This window comes from Gobius niger, assembly GCF_951799975.1.
Source record: "Gobius niger genome assembly, chromosome: 9".
NCBI classification, from domain to species: Eukaryota; Metazoa; Chordata; class Actinopteri; order Gobiiformes; family Gobiidae; genus Gobius; species Gobius niger.
This window is the reverse complement of record NC_136860.1, coordinates 28,086,825-28,099,604: the sequence shown is the minus strand read 5'-3', so window position 1 is coordinate 28,099,604 and position 12,780 is coordinate 28,086,825. Positions and strand designations below refer to the sequence as shown.

Here is a 12,780-nt window from a genome sequence, read left to right as displayed (position 1 = left end):
TTAAAAAACAATAAATGTGGCTTATGACCTTTGGTATGTTTTTTGCTTGTGTATGATGGTGTTTTATTTTTGTATTACTTAATTTTTGTTACGGTTTCAAACAGATTTAAAGTACATTAAGTTGTTTGATTAGTTCTGAAAATGATACCCGTTTTTCTTTTTCTTTTATATAGGCTATATACAATATGGTCAAAACATAAAGGTACATCTACTGTGGAGGGGGGAAAAAAGCAGCTTCAGTGACATTGGTTCAAACCACCAGTTTTAATGTGATTACAAAAGAAATTTCCAATTGAGAAGAAAACACACATTATATTGTGTATCCGTACTTAGTAGTTCTCTCTAAAATAGACTGATAAATGTAAACATCTTCTTGGAAACGTGCTAAATCAAATATATTTGTTTGCATTTGTTGGTTGGATAAAAAGTGCTACTTCTATTGTACAAAGTTGTGTTGCTAGAAAGCCCTTTAAAAAGCCGTAAATGCTACTGAGCGATCTTATTTGTACATCCTTGTTTCCCTCATGCGTGGACAAGGATGGCGTCCAGGGTGCCGTTGAACATGGTCTTGCCATCCTTCTGTGTGCTGCACTTGTTTTTGAAGAGATCCAAGATGGCTTTCTGTGTTTCTGGGGTGAAACCCGTGTAGAAGTCGTCCTTGGCTGTCATGAAGTTGAGCAGATCATGGCCAAGTTTACTTTTTTGGTCAAAGCACTGAGAGATGTCAAATTCATTATGGATCCGATGCTCATCATATTTTAGGCCCAGTTTATCGAGGCAGGCCTTCACCTCTCCAGACGAACGGTACTCAGTGATGGTGTGAGTGCACAGATCATTCTTAAAGGTCTTCCACAGGGTGTCCCAGCCACCCTTTCCTACAGATAAACATTTGGAGAATTAGGATGGCGCTGCTGGATATGCACAAGAATGTTTAATTTTCAATTAAAGAGGGGGTATTATGCTTTTTTCAATCACATAGCACCAGTCTATAGCACACTACAATGATGACGAAACCTTCTGTTGGTCTGTAAATTAGAATAACTGCCTTGTATAAAATTGCTCTCTCAAAATGGCTGTAGTGAATGTCTTGAAATAGGCCTCTGTCTCTTTAAGAACCTCTGACTCTTTCCGACCCACCCCCTCCACACGCTGTCTGTGGCATCAGTGGGGAGGGGGTTCTGCTGAGGAGCAGTGGTTGGTTACTCGGCTGGTGACGAAAGCTCGGAGGCGTCTCCAGGAGGTGGGGGCGTTCCTAGGAGGACTCAGGCAAACCTATCCCTAAAATGTCTGCCATCAGAGCTTTTACAGATTACTCAAAAATACGTGAATGTGCCAAGGCAACACTTCAGGCATGTTTTTAATGAGGGAATGACATAATAACATGACGTAAAGCTTGAAAAAGTCAATTTTGCATAATAGCCCCCCTTTAAAGCATTATTTAACCAAGAATGTCAATTTTCATTTTTTCAAGAAAGCCTGGCCAAGAGCAGTGGTTTTTGCCTGGTGGCTCGAGACCCAAAATACTTTAATATTTATTGAATGATGAAGTAAATATACAATTCATACAGTCGTTTAATATAGTTTCCCAAATGACACTCCAGCATATCTACAAGAACCTTCACCTGCACAAGCACTCTCCCATGTTCACCTACAGCACAACGTTTTCTGCACCATAGATCCAGTGCAAGGAATCCAAATAAGGCCATTACAAACGGAGGCCTATAATCCTCCGACACACTCGCCATATAACATGACTCACCTGCTTCAACAATGATCATAAGTCGTCCATTCTTCTTCAAAAGCCCATGGTAGAACTGAATAGTTGCAGCCATGTCATCCACATAATAAATCATCTATAAATCAAATAAATCATTCTCAGGACGATGTCTGTTTGCGTAACAAAGTTCAAGTTTTGTTTGTGTAATACAGCAGCCCATTCATTCAGGGACATGTGGGTGAAATGCCCACTACTAAATATGGCAGATAGACATCACTGGCTATTTTCCCCAGTGTAAACAAGCATGGCCACAAGGATTAATGTGTTGCTAAATGTAACTCTTGATGTCAGTACAAGATCAGGGTCCAAAAGTTCACATGCATTTAAACAAATAATTGTAAATAACATGCAAAATCCAGGGGTTGGGTGCCCGACTGGCTGTCAGCATCGATTGTCTGCAGGTGTGTTACCTTTGTTGGCAAACTGTGTTACCTGAATCATGTGGATAAAGTCAAACTTCTTCATGTCCCCCTTTGCTTTGGCTTGCTTCACATAGTCTTCACTTGGCATGATGTGCCAGCCAAACGGGACAGTCTTGAGGTTGGGGGTCTTCTCTACCAGCGCTGTACAGACAAGCAGTTTATTATTACATTTATCCACAGTTTAATAGTTACAGACTTACCTCTAAAGTTGTCTGTGAGCTCAACGCTGCCCTCTACTATGTCTGAAGTGACAGGAACACCAGGGAATGTGGACTGGAGCAATGTTAACATATGGACATCCATCTCGCCTGCAAATGAATAGAGATATGAATGGTAAATATATAAATAAATATACATGACAAAACACTTTAAAGTGTAATGACTGCAAAACCAGAGATAACTTATCTGACAAACATAATTACACAAGCTCAAGTTAAGCAAAATGATATAGTTGACTTTTAACCTTTATGGCCTGCATGGATTGAAGAATAATGTGGCTGTTGGGGACCAAACAAAACAACATCTCAAATTTGAGCCACATAAAGGGTTGGTATTATGAAGCTTCCGGAAAACCAGTCCAAACCCAGCATTGAATTACCCCAAGAAGATTAGCCTAAATGAACAATAGGCATAAATAATATTACTGAAGTATGAGAGTTAAAAAGAAGATACACCCTACATGACATGTATTTACAGTAGATGACAGTTCAGATGTTATTTTATCTGCAGGCAAGATTAATCCACGCCACGGCAGCCCGTTGGACCAGATTCTGTCACTCAAGCGAATTAAGCACACGTTAAACTGCCTATATAGCAATATTTTTTAACAGTGGAAATTCCAAATGTCAACCAACAGTAATTTACTGTAAATGTTTTTATGCCTTACTCACCTCCACCACTTCCTACACCCAGGAAATCCAGACTGCTTTTGCCTTCCCCAATCCTGCAACATATTTCAAAATCAGACATATTTCATAATCAGACATGCTACTCATCTCATGAAACCACATTGACCTCTAATGCAAAATGCAAATCTCAGAAAGGCCACGGTTATTTCACACTTACATGTTTATTATTCTCTTTAAAATGATAAAAATAAAAATAAAAATAAAAATAAAAATAAAAATAAAAATAAAAATAAAAATAATAATAATAATAATAAAATAATAAAATAATAATAATAATAATAATAATAATACTATCCAACTGCTCATTACAAACCGCTAGTATTTATAATTAGTAGTGAGAATTTCTCAAAATAGACACTTAATTTGTTGGTAGAAGAGGAAACGTGCGCTTGATTTGAGGCTTTGGTTTTAACATTGACCGACCTCTTGAACTCCGCTGGCAGGACGCTGTTCACGCATTGCAGCATAGCCTGGTGCTCCCCGGAGTGCTCCAAGTAGAACTGAAAGTTCTGGACGCAGCACTCCTGGTAACACGTCTCTGTCTTGTCGGCGGCCATGTCTGACTCCTCTTGAAGCGTTTTTAGCAAAAAATAATCTTCTCTAACGTGCTACTGGACCGCTGTCTTCCTGGCTGCTCAGAAGAGTGAAAATGTGCTGGGTGTTTTAAGGACACGCTCTGGTCAGTGGCCCTCCCTTCCACTGGCCCTTTCACGGAAGATGGTTACGTAACGCGCTGTGAATGAACTGATACAGCAGCTGCGCACTAAACACACAAGCTTCACTGTGTGTTTTTTTGGTTCCTCATGATGATACTTATGCTCAGAAAACGTTTTTTTTTTTGGATGTTTGCAGCAGAGTCCTGTCGTATCGTATTGACCAGTGCGTACTTGCAAGCTTAGGACTGTGTGTGATGCCCCGCGCCCCTCGAAATACTGAAGTGACCAGTCGACGTGCAACTTTATGGTCTATTGTTACGCAACAAGCTGCCAAAAGTACAGGCTGCTGCTCCAGCCACAGCTCACGCTCAACACACAAACTGAAGACAAAACACAAAGAACCGCGCCCCTGCTTCTCTCTGCGGACGCTTTTCCCCCACGCTCACAGCGCTCCCTGGTAGCACAGCAGGGACACAACAGCAGAAAAACGATAGAGAAAACAACAAGTAATGCACAGATATTACAATACTTTGAATTCAGTGTAGGGCAGATGATACTGTAAATGCGCGTGCTTTTGTCACTACATTTGAATAAAGCAGCTGTGAGCAAGAGATTGTCTTTACAATAGTTTGCAGGTAGGGTACATGGGAAGTTAAGCAGTGGATAGAGGTTAACAATTTGCATCAAGGCGAAGTGTGCTGGCCTTTTCTAAATAGTTCAGTGAAAAATGTAATCAAATATAAAGGCAAAAGGTAAAAGTTACTAAAACAATCAGACAGTCGCTTATTAGAAGTGGGACTACTACCAAATGTCTTTTGCCAATCTGATTTGTGACAGCCTTTTCTGAGTATGCCTGTTTTGGTATTTACAGTATTTAAGGAAAAAGCTTAAGTGTAGGCACCTGACTTCAAATACGGTAGATAGATATTATAAACCCAGAAAGAAAACTCGTCATTCATTCATCTATTGAATAGTATAATAGGCCTTAGAAACCTACCAGTGAGCCGTAAACTGTGTAGTGTATTTACCAACAGAAAAGAAGTATTTTGTGAATTCAATGGGAAACATAATCTATTATCTAAGAGGGTTACTTAATACATTTGTGATTAGAGAAGTTCTGGAAACTTTCATATGATTTAAAACTATAACATTATCTTAAGAAACTGCATTTCTGAAGCAGGTTTAGCTCAATTAAAGCTCAAATGTATATTATAGCAGTGATTTATATTATAGCGATGTATCTGGTAATCAATACAGTACCAAACATGTTTCATTTTTCATTAAAGACTTTAATAGAATAGTATAAAGCAGGGAATATGGAGGGACATTCAGTCAAACAATTGTCTGTGGTAGTATTATCATTATAAGTACATTTGTGATTTCTGTTGTAAAATATGGAGTCCCTTCTCTCTCTCTGCACATTTTATATAATTTCAGAAGCATTAACACGTGAGAGTAATATGACCGGCTAAATTAACTCATACAGCCACATGTCAGGGAAAATGTGATTACCTAAATAATTGGAGCTGTTGTAAATTGCTCATTTTGAATCAATTCATTAATTGAAATTAATTGTGATTAATTGTGCAGCCCAACATTTTAACTGAGTGCATCCAGGACTATGACTTCAGTGTTGCCATTGAAGAGGACCCTGCCCCCCGTCTCCACGCTGCACTGGGGGTCCCTCAGCAGCCGCAGAACTCTCTGTCTGAGCTCGGGGGAGGCCGTCCCACTGAAGTCCAGCACCTGAGTGAGCAAGTCCAGCAGCAGCTCTCCGGTCTGGTCTCCTTCAGTGAAACACTCGGTGATGTCGGTGTGAGCCTGGAACTCGTAGCTCTGATAGGGGACACCTCGGGCGTCCAAAAGACTCTTGATGTCTGCAGTGGTCACACGTTGAGTGACTTCTGTGTTGCGGAAGTTTCCCCACAGCTTCCCCTTGCCACTCTCACCTAAAAAGGTCAATGAGGAGGACAGTTCAGATTTGAGGTATTTATTTAACTTTTTTTTTATAAACAATACCTTTTTCCGAAATTATCATCAACGACAAAAGTCTCTTGCTTTGTTTAGCTGAGTGTATCTTTGTTGGATGATGTAAGACACAACCTCTCCTTATTCAAATTAATTAATTAAGGATTTGTCAAATGTTATGTTATATTCTTACTGAATAAAAGGTGTCTAAATACATGGCAGGATTACTGTATCCACTCACCAGACGACAAAGCAATCAAAAGTTTTCCATTCTTGTCGAGGAGGCTCTGAAAGAAGCTGATGGTGGCTCCCGGATCCTTGACATAGTACAGCATCTGTGGATTCCACACAGATAATGAGCTGGAGACTAGATTCATTCATTTAATTATGTGTGATGTATGTCTATGCTACAAAGAGCCTCTAATGAGATTTCAACAATTGACATGAGGCTTCGTCAACTGGCTGTGACATAGATGTGTGAGAAAAGCACACAGACATGCAGCATGTGAATGAAGTCGGCCTTCTTGGTGATATTCTTCTGTCTCCACTGCTCCTCAAACTCAGAGTCTGTCATTTTGTTCCAGGTGAACGTGATGTGCTCTAAATCCGGCCTCTGGGCGACCATCGCTGCGTCACACAGACAGACAGTCGAGGATTATATTTGTTGAACATTTTGAATCAAACGGAAAAAAATAACAATTATTAATTAAATTAAATTAATATTATTATTAAATTACAGATGCATAATGTTAACTAAAATAAAAAATAAATTACATAAGGAACTTTTATTGACTCCAAACAACCAAATACAGTTTTTTCTACATCTCTCAGCGACATGTCCAGAATGTACAAGCACTGACTACAGATATCAGATGTACTGTGATGCATGTCATTTAGGCTTATACCTTTGTAGTCATTGAGCCTCTGGCTGCTGGGATCCACAACCTCGTTATCCACTAGCACCCCTGGGTGCTTCTGACACAGCTGAGAGAGCAGCTCCAGGTCAACGATACCTACATCACAACACAGCTATTATTACACAGTATAGAAGACATACTCTTGAAGAAAATGCTTAAAACATATTTATGTCTCATAAAGCTGTGTTACTAAAGTTAATGAAAGTGCTTTAAGATTTTTACCTTCTCCACTTCCAACTCCAATGACATTTAGTTGTGACTTTCCTTTGCCAACACTGAGAGGAGAAAATAATAAGTCTTTTCAGTAAAATGCTTCAAATTGGACTGTATGACGTGTTCTGGAGGAGAGACATTAAGTGATGGAGTCTAAAATGCTAAAAAGAAAATATATTATTACGATAATTAATATTAACGTTTTCTCTCGGAATTTTTGTCTTGAATGAGTGCATTGATACCCTTGTGAATGAGTGCAGTGTGTTATTACCTGGCCAGTATGTCGGGCAGGGTGTTGCGGATGAAGTCCCTCAAACATTGTTGTTCAGAGGAGCGCTCCAGAAAATGGTCAAGGCATTTTTGGTATCTGTCATCATCATAAATCAAGGACTTGAGCGGAGAAGTCATGGTGCGAGCCTGACAACAAGAAGATTTACAAGCAATAGTTTATGTTCAGCGCCAAAGTTCAATTGTTTAGGTTTCGAAGAAGTATCATTGTGAGATAGGTATGATTAAGTAAGTGTGGAGAAGTGAAGGCGAAAAGAGGACCATCCATTATCAAAAAGCCTAGGGCACCAAATTGGCCAGGGTTGGTTTAGTTTTTAGTAGGGATGTCCTGAGCCAATCACGTGATCGGAAATCGTGCCTGATCACGTGGTTACAGACCTCCCGATCAGGACTCAGATGTCCATTCTCATTACTTTTGATCAGATTTCTGTCCTCTCCCCCTGGCCCAGCGCCTCTGTCACTCACTCCACCTAACTCAAACCGCTACCACGACGACGCTGGGGGCCGCCATTGCTGCAGTACCTATAGTGCCGGCAGAACAAGCTAGTTTTGCAAAAAATTATACTACACTGTAAAGACTCGTCTTGCTTTTTTGAGAAAAACAGACTAGGTAGAGTTACTCTCTATATCCAAAACCATGAATGAAAACAAGTTGAATATAATATAGCTTTTTCTTAGTTTAAAAAATATATATATATGGTATCGGACTCGGACTCGACGGCAAAAACACCTGATCGGGACATAGTTTTTATATCGATTATGGGCTTTTATAGCAGCACTTTTGAGGGCCCCTCCCCTGCACTGGGCCCCAGGTCCCTTTACCCGACTGTAGCTGTCCTGCCTCCACGTCCCGCCGGTGCTGTAGATCACATGTGCAGATCATCATGTGTAAAACGCAAATTGAAAGGCAATGAAACAAGCCCAAGAGAGAAACACAAATCGTGACACTCAACAATGCAACAGGTGTGGTAAGGCACCCTATCACAGCAACCACATTTGCCCAGCCAGAGATGTATTCTGCAATCAGTGCAAGAAAAAAGGACACTATGCACGAGTGTGTAGGTCAGGAGCAGTAAGAGAAATCCAGGCTGCGGGTAATGACGATGACAGTGAAAGTGAGGTTGCATTTTTAGGCTCAGTGGCTTCAGATAAGTCAGATGATGCATGGGTTACGACTGTCAAAGTAAACAATCTAGACTGTGTGCTCAAGATTGACACAGGAGCAGACGTCACTGTCCTCCCTGAAAAGGTGTACAATACTCTAGCACAGAGACCACAACTACAGCCAACTAAACTGAAACTGTATGGGGCGGGCATGTCGCCTCTTGCACTTAAAGGGAAGTTCACAGCTAACCTAAGCACAGCCAATAACTCGTCAGTACAGGCAGTGTATGTGGTAGCAGATCTGATACAGGGATTACTCAGTCGCCCAGCAAGTGTAGCTCTCGGGTTGGTGGCTAGAGTGGAGGCAGTGTCACTCACATCGGTAGAGGCAGTGAAGCAGCGTTTCCCAAAACTGTTCAGTGGCTTAGGCAAAATGGAGGGGGAATACAGAATCGAGCTTAAAGAAGATGCCAAGCCATTTGCTCTGACAACACCCCCGACGCGTCCCACTACCCCTGTTAGCTAAAGTTAAAAAGGAACTAGCTCGTATGGAGGAGCTAGGGGTCATTTCAAGAGTGGAGCAGCCCACTGACTGGTGTGCCAGGATGGTCCCGATTCCAAAGCGATCAGAAGAGGAGGTACGTGTATGTGTCGACCTAACAAAGCTGAATGACTCTGTCAAACGTGAACGACACATGCTACCATCAGTCGAGCACACTCTGGGACAGCTTCAAGAGGCAAAGATCTTCTCAAAACTCGATGCAAACTCAGGATTCTGGCAAATCCCGTTGTCAAGAGATTCAGCACTCTTAACCACATTCATCACACCATTCGGGAGATTTTGTTTTAATATCTTTTGTTTTGGTATCTCATCTGCTCCCGAACATTTCCAGAGAAGGATGTCCCAGCTCTTGGAGGGGCTGGATGGCGTGGTCTGCCGGATGGACGACATACTGGTGTACGCTGAAACGCAGGCCCAACACGACACACGACTGGAGGCAGTTCTGAAGCGGCTCGAAAAGTCAGGAGTGACGCTGAACAGCGAGAAATGTGAGTTCTCTAAAACCTCCATTAAGTTTCTGGGACAGATCATTGACAGCACTGGAGTGAAAGCAGACCCAGAAAAAGTAAAAGCAGTCAGCAACATGGAGGCACCCACAGACGTCAGTGGTGTGAGGCGGTTCCTAGGGATGGTCAATCATTTGGGAAAATACCTCCCTCACCTCGCAGAGAAGACACAGCCACTGAGGGACTTGCTGGGTGCTAAAAACATGTGGTGCTGGGGTGATGCACAACAAAAAGCATTTGACATGATCAAGTCAGAACTGAGCAGGCCACCAAACTTGGCACTCTACAACCCAAAAGCCCAGACAACAGTATCAGCAGACGCATCTTCCTTTGGACTCGGAGCAGTGCTGCTTCAAAAGCAAGAAGACGGCACAGTCAAACCAGTCGCATTCGCATCAAGAGCACTCAGCCCGACAGAACAAAGGTATGCTCAGATTGAGAAAGAGGCCCTGGCCATAACCTGGGCGTGCGAGCGGTTCTCAGATTTTCTCATAGGCATCGAGTTCCATGTCGAGACGGATCACAAACCTTTAGTGCCACTTTTAGGCTCAAAGAACCTTGACGAGCTACCACCACGTGTACAGAGACTGAGAATGAGATTAATGAGGTACTGTTTCTCCATTTCACATGTGCCTGGAAAATGCATTGCGACTGCGGACGTGTTGTCCAGAGCACCAGAAAAGACAGTGCATGACAAAATATTAGGAGAAGAAATTGACTTGTATGCACATCAGGTTGTCACTAATCTTCCTGCAACAGAGAAAAGGTTACTACAAATCCGAGAACACCAAGACAGGGACGACGTATTGAGACAAGTGAAACAATACTGCTGGAATGGCTGGCCGGACAAACACAAAATATCAGGGCCATGCTTTCCCTATCAGCAACACGCCGGTGACCTCACAGTTGAGAATGGCCTACTGTTAAAGGGGACACGTATAGTCATTCCCAAGTCACTGCAAAAGGACATTTTGGGCCGCCTACACACAGGTCACCAGGGCATCGCAAAGTCCAGAGAGAGAGCAAAGCAGTCGGTATGGTGGCCAGGACTCAGCGCACAACTGCAGAAGTTAGTGTCTGAATGTGACACGTGTGCTAAAGAGAGGCCACACCACAGAGAAACACTACTGCCCACAGAGTTCCCATCACATCCGTGGGAGTTGGTTGGTGTTGATCTTTTTGAATGGAATAACAGCCAGTACCTGCTTTTAGTGGACTATTTCAGCAGATTCATAGAAGTAGCCAAGCTCACACACACTACTTCTACGGCAGTGATTGAACACATGAAGTCCATCTTCGCAAGACACGGCATTCCTGTGGAGGTTCGGAGTGACAACGGCCCACAGTTCTCATCAGAGCACTTCCAAAGATTTGCCTATGAATGGGACTTTGCCCACACCACCAAGATTTCCCCAGAGCAATGGCGAGGCTGAACGAGCCGTGAGAACAGTGAAAAATCAACTGCAGAAAGAGAGCGACCCCTATCTTGCGCTCATGGCATATCGTGCCACTCCGCTTGCTAACGGCCACAGCCCTGCAGAGCTCCTGATGGGAAGAAAACTTTGCACGACAGTGCCCATCCTTCCATCCTGCCTCAGTCCAGGGTGGACTGACATCACCACGCTGAGAGAGAGAGAACGGAGGGAGAGAGAGAAGCAGTGGAAATGGTTCAATAGCAGACACCGAGCACATGACCTTTCGGGACTACACCCAGGAAATCAGGTTTGGATTACAGACATGAAAGAAAATGGGACAGTTACAGCCAGGGCGGATACACCAAGGTCGTACCTGGTTCAGACCCCCAGAGGACTCCTGAGACGCAATCGGAGTCATCTTGTCACTCTCACAGGGTCTAAGACCGACCCTGAGGACACCCCTGGTTATGTCCTGCAGAACGACCCGCCACTTGATGCACCTGCTTCTCCTCGACTCCCAACATCTCCAAATAACCGTCCTACAGAGAAGCGGTATCCAACCAGAGAGAGAAACCCTCCGAGGTACCTTAAGGACTTTGACCTAGGTAGAAGGTACTCTCAAACGCTGAGTGACCAGCCCGGGGCAGAATAGTCCCCCTCACTAGTTCATTGTTCAAGATAAGAAGAAGAAATGTTACGCCAATTACAAATGTAACAACAGATAATCCTGTACAAATTTAAAAGAAAAAAAAATAGTTCTATTTACAAGCTAAGAAAGAAGTTTGTTATCACAGCCCCAATTGGTAACAATACATGTAAATAAGATGCAATGTTTACATTTTTGCATGATAAGTTGACACAATTTTGATGTAACGTTATCGCTCATAACGTACTGAGAAAGGGGGATGTTATGGTAGTGGTTTAGTCCATACGCTACTCTCGAGCGCCCTCTTGTGTCTTGGGGGATTGTCTGGTGGGGAGTTAAAATAAATGGCTGCCAGCACTTCCACACAGAGCCGTGTCGGTCTCATTGCTTACCGCTAACCGGCACTTACAACTAACAAGGCATCAGGTGGAGCAGAAAACACAATATTTGCCACTTACTGTGAACGTGCAGGTGCTGCACTTGTGTAGGCTGTGTCAGAGAAATGGAGCAGGCTTAAGTGAACCCTCCCTTCGCTGCCACGACTTTTAACAGGAATGGCGGACTGGGTGGGTGGGGATAGGCAGGACCTGTCAAACTGCAGCCTGGGACCAATCTGAAACCGTTCCCTCCTCCCTTCCCCTACAAAGGTTTGTAATGTGATGGATCTGTTTATGTTACATTATGATATGTGAAGTAATGTGCTACTATAACCTGCGGAAACAGTCTACGTATTCTGACATGTGGCATTATACACCTGAGTTTTTAATGACCGAGGACAAGGTACTTTTTTTTGCATCCATAATTTAAATAGAGTCCAACCCTTTGAGCAGAATTTCAACTGCTCAAATAAACCAATAAACTAAGGCTGCCACCCTATTTCCATCAGCAACTCTGAGGTGGAGCAGGTCAGTGTTTAGGGGTGAACATCAGAGAGCATCTGACCTGGTCACTTCACACAGAGACTGCTGTGAAGAAATCCTGACAGAGGCTCTACTTCCTGGAATAAACACTACCACCCTGACCAATACAGACGCACCATTGAGAGCCTGCTGTCGGGCTGCATCACAGTGCGGGATGGGAACAGTACTAGCCAGAGTCGCAAGGCTCTTCAGAGAGTGGTCCAGTCTGCTGAACAGTCTTCCCACCATCCCTGGTTTTAATCAGTGCTGATGTTTGAGGAAGGAACTGGCCGGTATGTGAGTGTGGCTGAATGAAGATTGTTCTGTATACTTTTTTTTATTATTATTTTGATATAAGTCAGTTGACAGGTTTGTCTCATCCAAGTCCATTTCACTGCATTGTTGACTGGGTGTTGACCTGCATGTGACAAATACATCTAAATCTATTTAACCAGGAATGACATTTTTCAAGAAAGCCTGGCCAAGAGCAGTCGTTTTT

At 42.9% G+C, this 12,780-nt stretch overlaps 2 protein-coding genes across 4 annotated transcripts in view; both read right to left on the bottom strand.

The window, feature by feature from the left end:
- Positions 1–245: 245 nt before the first annotated feature.
- The window catches only part of LOC306968168 (histamine N-methyltransferase A-like), a 208,948-nt gene continuing 196,413 nt past the window's right edge, over positions 246–12,780 (bottom strand). For 2 of the 3 annotated variants that reach the window (XM_079563483.1, XM_079563484.1), the window contains exons 2-7: positions 3,531–3,688; positions 3,090–3,142; positions 2,400–2,507; positions 2,210–2,340; positions 1,760–1,853; positions 246–875 (exon numbers count right to left, since the gene is read on the bottom strand). In XM_079563483.1, coding sequence (XP_079419609.1) covers positions 523–875; positions 1,760–1,853; positions 2,210–2,340; positions 2,400–2,507; positions 3,090–3,142; positions 3,531–3,664 — 873 coding nt within the window. In that variant the 5' untranslated portion in view covers positions 3,665–3,688 and the 3' untranslated portion in view covers positions 246–522. Of the gene's footprint in view, positions 876–1,759; positions 1,854–2,209; positions 2,341–2,399; positions 2,508–3,089; positions 3,143–3,530; positions 3,793–12,780 lie in introns of those variants that run through there. The other variant, XM_079563482.1, reaches the window with a different exon arrangement.
- On the bottom strand, positions 5,363–11,893 carry LOC306968196 (histamine N-methyltransferase-like; the record flags this gene model as incomplete). The annotated part of the gene is made up of 7 exons (XM_079563519.1): positions 11,841–11,893; positions 7,133–7,278; positions 6,871–6,923; positions 6,637–6,744; positions 6,228–6,358; positions 5,973–6,066; positions 5,363–5,712 (listed from the first exon to the last, which is right to left on the bottom strand). The coding sequence occupies exons 2-7, from the start codon at positions 7,267–7,269 to the stop codon at positions 5,363–5,365; spliced, it is 873 nt and encodes a 290-aa protein (XP_079419645.1). The 5' UTR covers positions 7,270–7,278; positions 11,841–11,893.